The sequence below is a fragment of the Loxodonta africana genome, chromosome 5 (assembly GCF_030014295.1).
Source record: "Loxodonta africana isolate mLoxAfr1 chromosome 5, mLoxAfr1.hap2, whole genome shotgun sequence".
NCBI classification, from domain to species: domain Eukaryota; kingdom Metazoa; phylum Chordata; class Mammalia; order Proboscidea; family Elephantidae; genus Loxodonta; species Loxodonta africana.
In genome coordinates, this window is record NC_087346.1 from 52880797 (window position 1) to 52895492 (window position 14696).

The following is a 14696-nucleotide window of genomic DNA, read 5'->3' on the forward strand; positions in this document are numbered from 1 at the left end:
ACGTTAAAATGTAATACAGGAAATTTTCCTTTCTGCTTTTAATACTGTTGCAACCCTCCATGACTCCTGGGGTAGAGCTGTGGAGGTTATGTTCATATAAACACACACACACACACACAGTAAAACCACAAGAAACAGACGTATTTCTTGTCAAGCTAAAAAATGTAAGTAGAAATATCAAGCATGCCTCTCAATTGCTACTGCTGCTACTATAGATGCTTGCTGTCAAAGTATTAACTGGGGGGAAAAACGACAGTTTGAAAAAGTATCTAAGATTTAATCATTTACTATTACCTTCACAATTATTATTTGGTCACAGAATAAAGAACTTGAAAATTAAAAAGAATATGACCCATCAACAGATGAATGGATAAACAAATTATGGATATATACACACAACAGAATACCACGCAACAATACAGAACAATGATGAATTCACAAAACATCTTACAATACGGATGTATCTGGAGGCCATTATGCTCCGTGAAATATGTCAATCATAAAAAGACAAATATTGTATGAGACCACTATTATAAAAACTCAAGAAAAGACATACACAGATGCCCAGGGCCTGTGGGCTATAACAAAAGATATAACACCTGTTTGTTTCATCCAAGTTCTGGAATGAGAAGATCAAGAGGGAGGACTGGAAAAAATATTTAAAAAAAGAAAAAAGGTTTACACAGAAAAAATCAAACTTTTGATAGTTACAACAGAGAGAAGGGACAGGAAGGGAAAATCTTTAACTGTATCATAGACAAGTGTCAACTCCGGTGAAGGGAAAGACAACACACGATAAAGGGGAAACTCAGCACAACTTGACCGAGGCAAAGTCATAGAAGCTTCCTGAAAAAAAAAAATCCAAACCCAGCGCCGTCAAGTCGATTCCGACTCATATCGACCCTACAGGACACAGCAGAACTGCCCCATAGAGTTTCCAAGGAGTGCCTGGAGGATTTGAACTGCTGACCCTTTGGTTAGCAGCCGTAGCACTTAACCACTACATCACCAGGGTTTCCAGAAGCTTCCTAGACACATCTAAATACCTTGACCAACCAAGTTGCTGGAACTGAGGGCCAGGGACCATGGTCTCAGGAGATATCTAGGTCAAATGGCATAACATAGTTCATAAAGAAAAAGTTCTACGTCCTACTTTGGTAAGTAGCATCTGGGGTCTTCCAAAGCTTGTGAACGGCCATCTAAGATATATCTATTGGTCCCATCCTGTCCAGAGCAAAGGAGAATGAAGAAAACCAAGGACACAAGGACTAAAGGACTACATGAACCAGAGACTCCACCCGCCTGAACCCAGAGCTAGATGGTGCCCGGTCACCACCACTGACAACTCTGACAGGGATCACAGTAGAGGGTCCCGGACAGAGTGGGAGAAAAATGAAGAACAAAATACAAATTTAAAAAGAAAAGAAAAAAAAAGACCAGACTTACTGGTCTGACAGAGACTGGAGGAATCCCCGAGACTATGGCCCACCAGACACCCTGCTAACTCATAACTGAACCCACACCTCAAGCCCACTTTACAAAGATAGATCTATAAAACAAACAGTAACACATGTGAGGAACATGCTTCTTAGTTCAATCACGTACTGTATAGGAGACCAAATGGGCAACTCCTGCCCCAAAGCAAGATGAAAGGCAGGAAAGGACAGGAAACCCAGACGAATGGACACGGGAACCTGGAGTGCAAAGGGGAAAGTACTGACACATTGTGGGCATGCAACCAATGTTACAAAACAATTTGTGTATAAATTTTGAATGATAAAAATCTGCACTATAAACTTTCACCTAAAGCAGAATAAAATTTAAAAAAGATAATATGAAGCTACTGTGAATGGGCGATTTTCAAGTTAATTTCCAAGATTAAGTTCCAAAGAAGCACAATTGAACAGGAATCTATTTAAGCATCACATATTTTTAGTGAACACATACAAACAACTTGGAAAAAAGAACAAAAATGTAACTGTTCAAAGTTCATATCTGCAATACTTATTTTCAAGGACAATTCAGAGAATACTAGAATTAGAAATATTTGTTGTAATTAAAAAAGAAGAAAGTTAAGAGTTCTAAACTATTCTATTTAATGAAAGAACTCCAAACCAAATTTCCATAGTTTTCACACTCCTAGTTCCTATCTAGGGAGCCCTGGAATGCAGTAGTTAAGTGCTAGGCTGCTAACCAAAAGATCAAAAGCTTAGTGGTTTGAACCCACCAGCTGCTCCACAGGAGAAAGATGTGGTAATCTGCTTCCATAAAAGATTTACAGCCTTTGAAAACCTATGGTGTAGCTCCACTCTGTCTTACAGGGTCATTAAAAGTCAGAATCAACTCAATGGCAACAGGTTTGGTTCAGGTTTTTAGCTTCTATCTGGAGTTCCTGGGTAGCACTTGACTGCTAGTCAAAAGGCTGGCAGTTTGATCCCACCTAGAAGTGCCTTAGAAGACAGCTCTGGAGACCTGCTTCCAAAGGGTCATAGCCTTGAAAATCCTATGCAGCAGTTCTACTTTGCACACATGGGGTCACCATGACTTGGAATGGACTCGATTGCAACTAACAACAAAGTTTCTATCTGCCTTAGACTAAGACAACTTAGGAAGAAAGACCTGGTGATCTACTTCCGGGAATTAGCCAAGAAAAACCCCATGGGACACAGAATATTGTCCGAGACTTCGACCTGCTTACTTTGGACATGTCATCAAAAGGAACCACTCACCGGAGAAGGGCATCCTGTTTAGTAAAGCGGAGGCCCAGTGAGGGTGAGGGAAACCCTCAATAAGATGGACTGACACAATGGCTGCGGCAATGGAGTCAAACATACCAACAATCATTCAGATGGCAAAGGACTAGGGAACATTCCGTTCTGTTTACACGGGAAGGGGTCACCATGAGTTGGAGCTGACTCAAAAGTAACTAACAGCAAAGCGTCTATCCTCATTAATTTATTACTTCAACAAGCAGTAAAACCTATTCATACAAATGGATTTTATATGATTCTTCAGGTTGCAATAATACCATAACTCTGTGCCTATTCACCAGTTATCCATACACCTACTCACTGGATATACCTCTTTCACTGCATAAGTTGATTATAATTGCATATCTTATGTCATTTACCCATCTCACTTCAGACAAGATTAAGATTTTATACAAAATACAAAGGCTTAGAAGAATTTAATCAACTCCCCTGTATATGTCATGTAATTTGAACTATATGTCAATTGATTAAATTCCAAGATTTAATTTCATAAACAATTTTATTTAAGAAATTATTTTTGTGGAATTTTATAGAGCTCTAATTTCCCTATAGTTTCCATTTTACTAGTTTTATAAAACTTTTTTGCTTTACTTCTACTATTAGATGGGGGATTCTTCTAGGACAGGAAATTCTTCTATAATACTCACATTACTCTCTACAGTGGAAACTTAATAAATCCTGAAAAGCCACATTACTTTGAGTTAACTGTATTTGTATCTTTTATTACAAATTAGTGTCAGTTGACATACGATAGATTTTATTAAGATGGGCTTTACTAAAAACAATCACTGCATTTTACTGTAAATTTTCTTTCTAATTATTTAAAAAATCTGAGAAAAACTCTTGAGCAGTCCCTTGTCACTCATCCTTTAATGGATTTAAAGCCTATTTTAGTTTGAACCAGAAACACTATAGTCTTACCAGTCTTGTTTGATTAAAAGGTCAAAGGCCTGATAGATGATCTTCAAAGCTAGAGTATTAACCTTAATGGATAAGAGCAAGATACAGTTTGCAAAATTTTATTTCACACAATGCCAAAGGGTCTTTTCACTTAGAATTCGAGAATTTACTTATCTGTTTTGTAACTATGAAACACAGTTTTAGCATATGACATGACACAGGTTGCTAATAAGTTAACGCACTGTGTTTTTTATTAGATACTGGTTCACACTGAGATCCCCTAATTAATTCTTTGTCCTAGAACGGACCAAAAATATTAGGGTGAGTTCCTCCCCTAAATAGTTTTCTAAAATGGAAAGGTTTAAGATATTACCATGTGAAATAGCGGTCAACACCCAGGCTGTTATAAACCAACTCAGAAAATCACTGGAGATAAATAAACGGAGCTTTTTTTTTTTTTTTTGATGGCATCTGCCAGAGAATTTTAAAGAAACCTAAGAATTATGAATTATACTGGAAAAATGTTGGTGAAAATATGTAATGTGTCATTACAAACCTCTGTGTTGAAGAATTGCTGGAATGATTTTTTTTATATAAGAGCGGCTCTAAAAGATGCTGAAAACTATGTACTTTCAAATTTCACTCTTGTATAGGTAAGCTAATTGAGTCCATAATATGGAAGAAACTCTCTAAACACCAAAATAAAAGTAACTAATTGAAAGATATTTTCCCTGCTCCAGCTCCTTACATGTGTTTGCAAGCCAACCTGAGACATCACAAAATGCAGCTATCAGTATCCTATTGCCAGGATTCTTGCAGAAAAATGCTCTATTAGTTTACTATCCAATGTTACCTAATTTCTCAGGTCTCATTTATTTCTTGACTCTTAGATCAGCCCCTTAGATTAGTACTCAGCTGCGACCTTCACTACCCTCCTGGATACTACTCAAGTGTCTGCCTATAATGCTTTGGCTCCTGTCGCTTAGATTCAATGGTAAGAGATATGCTGTCTCCAACCTCTGCCCTGGACTCTAGGCTATGCCTGACAGGGGAGGAACACTGGACAAAGAACAGAAAACAAACATGATTTAAACAAGAGGAAATTTTAACTGAAAATTTATTGAAATTTTTATAGGCTATATAGGGTTGTTGTTGCTGTTAGCTCCCACTGAACAGGCACTGACTCACGGAGGCCTTATGTATAACAGCACAAAATGTTGTCCAGTCTTGCACCATCTTAATGATGTTTGGTAAGTTTAAGCCCATTGTTGTGACTACTGGGTAGTACCTTTCAACCTAGGGGGTTCGTCCTCCAGTACTATACAGGGCAGTATTCTGCTGTGATTCATACGTTTTTTTCAATGGTTAATTTTCAGAAGTAGATCTCCAGGCCTTTGTTCCAAGTCTGTCTTAGTCCGGAAGCTGTGCTGAAGCCTGTCCACCATGGGTAACCCTGTTGGTATTTAAAATATGGGTGGCATAGCTTCCAGCATCACAGCAATATGCAAGCCACCATGGTATGACAAACTGACAGGCGGTGGTGCAGAGAGTATATATAGAGACACGTGTGGAGTTACCTACTTAAGACTTTCAAAAAGTCTTAAACACGATTTTTCACCAGAACATATCCAAAACAGTGACTAATTAAATATAAAGATGGAGAAAGAAGTAAAGGCCTTGCATTATAATGTTTGTAAGAGAACTAGATTAAATAATGAAAAAACAAAACCCACTGCTGTCGGGTCGATTCCAACTCATAGTGACCCTGTAGGACAGAGGAGAACTGCCCCACAGGGTTTCCAAAGAGCAGCTGGTGCATTTGAACTGCTGACCCTTTGGTTAGCAGCTGAACGCTTAACCATCGCACCACCAGGGCTCCAAAGAACGAAAAAAAGGGCCTAACTGGGGTTTCCTTTAGACGGAGAAATATACAAAACAGTATTTCATTAAAATTGGTGCAAAGCAGATATCTCGTTTAATAGCCAAGTAAGTAACATGGAGAGATAATATATACTGAAATTTACAAATGTTTAGGCTACACCAACTTTTCTGGGTAATAAAATGCCAACCAAAGAAAAATAATACAAACACATAAATGTGACAGATAGATATAACATGGGAATATATTAGTAGTACATTAATAATTTTTAAAATCTAATATCATAAAATAATACTGCTTGGATTATCATACATGTAAGATTTACGTTGTGTGGTTTCTGTCTCCTAATCTGATCGAAATGGACAGAGATGAAAATACCTTTCATAGAAAAGTAAAGAATTACTATATATAAAAAATTAGAATTAGTTCTTTTCAATGGACTATGAGAATCTATAGTCGTGAAAGTTATTATAAGGTAAAAACTAGGTTAAGATATTCTCAAGCTTCTATTCATTCAGCAAATGAACTAAGTGCCTAGCAAGTACCAAACACTATACCAGATGCTAAAGATACAAAGACGAATACAACATTCCAGTTTCTCTCAGTATAGAAAACATTTTTTTATTTTAATTTTAGTGTATATTATCTTCGCATGTTCCAGTTCTGCTGAGTCAGAATCGACTTGAAAGCAACAGGCTGACCAGAAACAACTAATATTAGCAGTTTCTTGTGTATCCTTCCAGACGCATTCTGTATATGCAATTTTATGCCACTGGAAGGGTATACGTATGTGCATGTGTGTGTGTATGTATATACTCACACACATACATACATGCACACACACCTGCACATGTGTACAGGAGCCCTGGCGGTGAAAATGGCTAGGGCTTGGCTGTTAACTGAAAAATGGTGATTTGAACCCAGCTGGTTTTTTGGTTAGTCACTCTGTTGAAGAAAGACTTGGCAATCTGCTTCTATAAAGATTAAAACCAAAAACCAAACCCATTGCCCTCAAGTCGATTCCAACTCACAGTGACCCTACAGGGCAGAGCAGAACTGCCCCATAGGGTTTCCGAGAAATGGCTGGTGGATTTGAACTGCCAACCTTTCAGTTAGGTTAGCAGCTGAACTCTTAACCACTGTGCCACCAGGGTTCCTCTCACAGTTCAAGAGGCTAGAAATTCTAAATTTAACATGTGGCTCTAGGGGGAGGTTCCTCCTTGTCTATTTCATTTTATATTAGCAGGCAATCCTTGGAGTTCCTGGACTTGTATATTCATTCCTCTCCATGGTCTTCAGATAGCATCTGTCTTCCACAGTATATGCTCCTTCCATGCTGTGTTGAATCTGTTGTTTTTATAACTCAGAAGTGTTTTAGTTTAGACACACCCTATACTGATATAGCCTCATTAACATAACAAAGAGATCCTGTTTCCAAATAGGACTATAGCCATGGTTCTGTTGCTAGGTGCCATCGAGTTCATTCTGACACATGGACTCATGGTGACTCCATGCGTGCAGAGAAGAATTGCTCCACAAGGTTTTCAAGGCTGTTACCTTTTGGAAGCAGATCGCCAGGCCTGTTTAGATCTTCCTTCTTCATTCTTCCTGATGTTCATGCCTGGGTATTAATAATTTAGGTAATTCTTATGGCCATACCACCAATTACTCCAGATTCACTAACTACAAACAGGTGGTCTGGAATCTCTGGAGAGAACACCCACACTATTCCCCGAAAGGAACCTACAGACTCCTAGGTTTCACTGTCAAAGTAAAAATTATTTGATTCTCCATAGGAATTAAGGCTCTTATAATTTTGCATATGCAATGGATTGAACTGTGTCCCCCCAAAATATGAGTCAACTTGGTTAGGTCATGTGTAGTTGTCCTCCATTCTGTGTTCTCCTATGTGTTATAAATCATAATCTCCGCCTGTGGTTAAGGAGGATTAGTGTGGGAGTAAAATCCTTGTTCAGGCCACATCCCTGATCCAATGGAAAGGGAGTTTCCCTGGGGTGTTGCCTGCACCACCTTTTATCTTACAAGAGATAAACGGAAAGGGAAGCAAGCAGAGTTAGGGACCTCATATCACCATGAAAGCAGTGCCAGGAGCAGATTGCATCCTTTGGACCTGAGGTCCCTCTGCTGAGATGCTCCCAGACCAAGGGAAGACTGATGCATCACAAGGATCTTCTTCCAGAGCCAACAGAGGGAGAAAGACTTTCCCTGGAGCCGATACCCGGAATTCAGACTTTTAGCCTACTGGACTGTGAAAGAATAAATTTCTCTTTGTTAAACCCATTCACTTGTGGTATTTCTGTTATAGCAGCACTAGGTGACTAAGACAGCATATAAGAAAGAGGACTAAAAATTTCAAAACAGGACTCTACCAAGGCTATGAATTTAACCCTTCTCCCACATGAACAAATAAAAGCGTGCATGTACAAAATAAGAAAGCAACATAATGAAAATTACTTAAATAATCTATTCCCTATGCTCTTTTAAAATTATAAATTTTAGTGATAACCAGCTCATAAAAACATTTTATCACTCTATCTTGACTAAAAGAAATTGCCAAGAGCAAATAGAAACAGTATTTCCTACTGTTTATCCATGGAAGCCATTCCTGTACTTAAAGATGCAAACAAAAAAAGGGACTATCTACAAGGCTGATATACATTTACAAAGAAAAACGAAACTCAAGTGTGGTGCAACCAGATCACTTTTACATGGCCTTTGTCACCATGGTCTTGCAACTTCCACCAAATGACTGGGTGGAGCTATGCAAATGAGGTGATTATGGCCCACCAGGAGAATTAGATAGCTTGCTAATAATGTAAAAATGTGCATGGTACCATTGTTGGGGTGGGACCATGCAAATAAGGTATAGGAATCCTAACAAGGGGACTGGTCAGTTTTGCTACCCACTAGGCTTAAGATGAGCCATCACAGAGGCACAAAGAAAGAGGATCTCACCACCAACAAGAAAGAACAGCCAGGAAGGGATCATGTCTTTTGGCCATGGGATTCCTGCGTTGAGAAGCTCCTAGAACCAGGAGACCGAGAGAGAGAGCACTAAAACATCTAAGCAGTGGCACAGAAACAGCGCACCAGAGGCAGGGAACTGGCAGGAGACAGTGCAGTGGGCTTCCCAACTCACAGAGCAAGAAAGCTAAATGCCTTTGGGCACTTGGTGGAGCTAGGTTTGCCAACCTACGGAGCTAAAGCTGAGCACCCCGGGGCCAAGCCTTAGTGGCAGAGTGGGGTGCCTCTGGGTACTTATCAGCAAAGCTGTGTTTGTAATACTTTCTTGCCTTAGCAGCACAGAGTCCAAGCTGAGGGGCCGAGGGCCAGAGAGAGACCTGCCTTTGAGCACGGCTGAGAAGAGGATATTGTGATGGAAGAGCTGTATCCTGAGGGTTCCTCAACCTGAATTGTAACCTGTTACTTTCCTAATAAGCCCCATAACTGTGAGTATGGTCTATGAGTTCTGCGTGGCCATTGCAAAGAATTATTAAGCTCAGCAGAGAAGTGGAGTGCTGTGGGAGGGACAGCTGGTGTCAGAAATGGTAAAATGTTAGAAGGTGGAGGCATGTCTGACTTCCCCTCGTAGGAATCAGCCAGGAGCTGTTTATCCTGATTCTTTTTCCTCCTTGAGAAGTTAGAGGAAGTCAGACACCCCTGCCATGCCATTTTCACATGGAGGAATTAAGAATATACTTAGAGGCATACATATATAAGCTAGTTGTTGTTATGTACCAAAGAGTCAATTCCGACTCATAGTGACTCTATTGGACAGAGTAAAATTGCCGCACAGGGTTTTCTAGGCTGTAATCTTTAAGGGAGCAGATCACCAGGTCTTTTCTCCCACAGAGCCACTGGTGGGTTCAAACCGCCACCTTTCAGTTAGCAGCCAAGCGCTGAACCATTGTGCCACCAGGGCTCCTTTACATAAGCTAGTAGGAAAAAAAAAAAGCTAGAGAAGTCCCAAATTCACAAAGTCTAATAGTAAATAAAATGTGATAAAATCATTCATCAGTAAAAAGTACTCTATATGCAAACCACTCTGCAAAACTGTAAAATTATTTCTAAACTCACTCTGCATGACAGACGTTGCAAAAACAGAGATTACACTATACAAAGTCACAAAGAGGGGCCCTGGTGGCGAAGCAGTTAAGAGCTCGGTTGCTAACCAAAAGGTCAGCAGTTCGAATCCACCTGCTGCTCCTGGGAAACCCAATGGGGCAGTTTTACTCCGTCCTATAGGGTCTCTGAGTTGGAATCAACTTGACGGCAACGGGTAAGTCACAAAGAAGGAGCCCTGGTGGTGCAATGGTTAAGCGCTCAGCTGCTAACTGAAAGAAAGGTAGGAGGTTTGAACCCGCCAGCCACTCCATAGGAAAAAGACCTGGTGATCTGCTTCTGTAAAGATTTACAGCCTTGGGAATTCTACTGGGCAGTTCTACTCTGTCCTATAGATTGCTATGGGGTAGAATCGACGGCAATGGATTTGGTTTTGGTTTAAGTCACAAAGACATAAGAAAATGAGATGTCAAAGAAATGTGAAGCACTATGGCGAGATTACAAATTCTCAGGGAAGAAAATATCACGTCATTCTATGTAAAGTGTAACATCTTAAAAATGTTTGAAGAAACCTATGCTTACCTTACAGTCCATTAAACATGGTAAGAAATACAGCAATACTATACATAGTGAGGAGCCCTGGTGGCCCCTGACTTACAAATCAAAAAGTCTAACTCAACAGGTCCAAAATTGAATATTCATGTCTCCTCTTCCAAAGGACTGAATACACATTAACAGATCCTACAGTCTCATTACTGAACAGAATAAAACTCTTCTCAATCCATATTCAATCAGTTTATTACCATTTGCAAGTAATCCGTTCTTTATTTGCAAATTCTACTCCACTGCCAAAAGCCATTAAACATTTTTACCCAAACTGCAACCACTTCTCAACTGTTCTCTAGTTTCTCATCTAATCCTTTCCATAATCAACTGACAAATTAATAAATTTCCTAAACCACAGCTTTGAACCATCCCTTAACTACACAATAATGTTTAATGGTCACTCAATAAACAAGTCGAGTTCAGCTTGGGATTTAAGGGTCTTTAAAAAAAAATTTTTTTTTTTTATTATCTGGTCTTTATCTATTAATACTTTTTCATCTCTATCGCCCACTATTACCTTGCTCCAGTCAAACGTGGCTATTTAATCATATCCTGAAAACTCCTGCTATGTTCCCTTTTTACTTCATATGTCATTTCTCCTCACTCCCATTCTCACCCTGATAAACAGTCTCCATTTCTACCTTTCATTTGGTTCCAATAACAGCAATTCTCGAAAACCTTCTCTCCATCCCCAAATCTGTAATACATGGAAAGCCCTTTTACATTACTTACACATTTGTTTCAAGTGGCTTATAATCTTAAAAGATGAGTGTATGTATCCTATCTTTCCTATTAAGATTATAAACAACTTGAAACAAGAGTATCTTATTCATCTTTGGTCTCCCATCATACATTATACATTACACATAGTTAATATGCAATAAATATTACATACATGTTGAGTTTATAATAAAATATATACATAAAATAATTGCCATGGTCCAAAGGTCATATAGTAAGTTTCCTTTACTTTCTTGGGTAGAAAAATCAATGCCATGAGAATTTTTTTTTAATTACCTTATTTCTTGAGAAGAAAAGATTAAAAAGTGATTTTTTTTCTACCATCAGTAGTGTGCCTTCCACCTCCTATGCTGTATACAAATCTTTATAATTTCCTTGGCTCAGAATATAAAATTGCTTTCCAAGGTTTCAATTTTATGTTATTGCATATGATGGCACGCTAAATCGCCTTATCGTTGAAAGCAACATTGTAGAAGGATATGGCTTCCCTGGAGGCTGTCTCAAAACAACCTGGGTAAGAACCCAACTCTTTTTTTTTTTTTTTTCTTTTAAAGAGAGGAAAGACATAGTACAATTATACGTTCATATCCCCTTTGACATATCCAATAACCCAAATATTTGTTTGGAGCCTATACTTTTCAGGCTCAAAGGTAAAAAAATAACAGATACGTGGTTTTAAGTTCAACAATTAATTCAGGTAAGATTTACTGAATACCTGCTATGTGAAACGCATTGTGAAGACACAAAGATTAATAAGACAATTTTCACCTTCTGGAATTCACGATTAAATGCACAACACACACACACATAAACAACTCTAATATAAGGCAGATTATGTAAGTGCTAAAAAGCTTCTAACAAGTTACAAATAGCTATCAGGAGAGAAAGAGGTTAATTTAGTCAAAGCGGACCTGAGAAGGCCTCACAGGGGAAGATGGGTTTATAGTTGACCTTTTCAAAATTTTTCAAAATTAATTATTTTTAAATAAATAATTTTCTTTGTTTTAACTACTTTTAGTCACTAACGTTATAAGAGCATTTTTCCCCCCAAAAAAGTACTGACTGAACATGTAAAGTTTTAATTAAATGGGTTTTTTAAACTCATCCTGAAACATGGGGAAATGTATTCCACAGGCCAGATTTGGTAATTAAGAAAATTGGGGTAAATTCAAGGGCAAGGCACAACACATCCAATAATCTGATTTATTATTTATTTAAAATTACTCCTACAGAAAGCTTGTTGTTGTTGTTAGCTGCCTTTGGAGTTGGCCCCCCGACTCATGGAGACCCTGTGTGTTACAGGGTAGAACTGCTCCAAAGGGTTTTCTTTTCTGTAATCTTTACGGAGGAGCCCTGGTGGCAAAAATGGTTAAGCAGCTGCAGAGGAGAAAGACCTGGCAATCTGCTTCCCTGAAGATTACAGCCAAGAAAATCGTATGTGGCAGTTCTACTCTGTCACATGTGCTTGACTTGACAGCACCTAATAACAATCTTTATGGAAGCAGTTTGCCAGGCCTTTCTTCCATGGAGCTGCTGGGTGGGTTCAAACCTTCTGAACCACAAAGGTTTGTCACATATAAATGGGCCACACTATTTTTACAATTTGTTCAGTGTACCAACAGTACCTACATTAAAAGGGAAAAAACAATCATTTTTCATTCAAACCATCTTACCCTGCAGCCCTGGCCTCTTCCTGACATACAGCCGAAGCTCTGAATCAGTGCTTGGAACATCTGCTTTTCCAGTAATCTTCAGTGACACCATATCTAGATTTAGATATTTCCTTGGAGATTCTGAATTGCCATAATCTAACTCTGAACATGTTGTTAGAACTCTACTAACAGATAAAAGAACCGTGCATCTCAAGCTTAAACAACTTGCACAAAGGGGTGGGAAAAGTCCAGCTGATAGATGCCCATGGAGCAAATTTAAAAAGAGGGAATTATGATCGACAGGAGTGAAAGCAAATTGGGGAACATGTAGAAGTATGGTATTCCAAGTTAATACATCCCCTCAGCTCACCCAGTCCAAAAAAACTTTAGGCTTTTAACTAACATTACAGAATTCATCTGTAATTACGGCATTTAACAGTTAAGCAACAGGATTAAAATTTGAGGGATGAATTATACGTATTTTTACAAAACTTGTATTTGCTTTTAAATATCTCATCCAAACCAACCTCTTGACATTAACTATAAATACAAGACAACTAAAATCAGATTAGGCAGATTTAGGCAGAGCAAACTAGGAAAGAATAACACGTAAGTTCACCAACAACATGGGCTGAGCACAGGAATACTGCACGCTGTAGTCACCCACACCAATTCAAATCAGCTAGCAGCTCTCTTTCCTCACGTTCCTCGTGGCCTCTGACAAGTCGTCGTTTCAACCTATGAGGCTGTCCGCTTTCCCCCATCGAAAATAAATGTCTGTGCAGGTTGTAAAATAGCCCTCACAAACTATGTGCTCACATTTCCCTGCCTCGGGATGAGCAGTCCCCAGAATAAGGAAAGGTCGTGCTGACAGGGGAGTTCCATTAAGTGGTCTTTCTCCCGATCGGACAGGAACCTCGAGCCCAGAAGACGTGGGAAAAAGGTAGCAGGCGGCCTTCACAGAAACGGGGACGGGGCAAAGGATGCGAGCTGGCGAGCCTGGCTCCGGGGTGCCCGGGCTCGGGCAGGAAGAATGGAGGAGGGGAGGCGAGGCAGTGAGGTGCCGAGCCGGGCGGCGGTCCGGTCCCGCGTACCGACCCCACCCCGCACTCGGGACCCTCCCAGTCCGGGTGCCCGGCGTGCGTCCCGCGTGCGCCGACTCTCCCCGGAGGAAAAGCCACCGTCTCACACCCGTGGAATTGAGAAATCCGGCAACTTTGCGCGAAAAATACTTCCTACCCTGCAGCACGGCGAGGAAGAGAAAAATGTCAGGCGATGACGGGGAAGGAAGGATGACTTACCCATGTTCCTCCCAGAAAGTGAGGAGCCGGTAGGGCGCAGCGAAGGTCTCCGGTGCAGGCGGCGCGGTGCTGTGTCCTCCTTCAACCTCCGTCTCTCCCGCAGCCAGGGAGGGACCCGCGGGGGGCGGCCGCCGGGTAGGAGCAGCTGCTGCTGCTGCCGCTGCTGCCGCTGCTGCCGCTGCTGCTGCTGCAGGCGGCTCGGCCGCGGCGGGGACGAGCGGCGGGGGGCGGGGCGGGGCGGGGTGGGGTGGGGCGGGGCGGGCGGGCGCAGCCTGCGCCGGGCGCGGCTCCGGGCGGGCGGGCAGCGGAGGCGCCGAGCCGGCCGAAGGAGCGCCGGCCCCGACGCGCGGCCCGAGAGAGCCCCGCCCCTCCCATCGAGCATGCTCAGTACATTCCCCCTTAAAAAAAAAAAAACCCCGAGGCTAGTGAGTGTGAGCGTGCGGGTGGGCGTGTTTGCGGACCGGCTGCAGCCGCCGTGGAGGAGCCTGATGGCGGCCATGTGAGGGGCAGAGGGTGGGCCGGAGAGGGCAGGACACGGGAATACTGATCCCGAATTGCTGCTATCCCGACACCCCCCAGGCTTGCTTCCCCACCCCAAGCTCCACCAGCTCACACTCAGAAAACAGGCCTGTGTTTATTACAAGACAGCCCGGCTCACTTGGGGTAATTTCCCGGAGAACAGCTGGAATGGACGTGTGGGCGATGAGGCCAACGCCTCCCGGAGATACCTGAGGGCGCCCATTTTCAGAAAAGCCTGTGGGGG

At 41.2% G+C, this 14696-nt stretch overlaps 1 protein-coding gene across 5 annotated transcripts in view; it reads right to left on the reverse strand.

Annotated features, from left to right (window-relative positions):
• The window catches only part of RAP1GDS1 (Rap1 GTPase-GDP dissociation stimulator 1), a 174060-nt gene extending 159951 nt beyond the window's left edge, over positions 1–14109 (reverse strand). For all 5 annotated transcript variants that reach the window (XM_010590453.3, XM_010590455.3, XM_010590454.3 and 2 more), the window contains exon 1: positions 13934–14109. In XM_010590453.3, the coding sequence (XP_010588755.2) occupies positions 13934–13937 (4 nt within the window). In that variant the 5' untranslated portion in view covers positions 13938–14109. The remainder of the gene's footprint in view (positions 1–13933) is intronic.
• Positions 14110–14696: the final 587 nt, after the last annotated feature.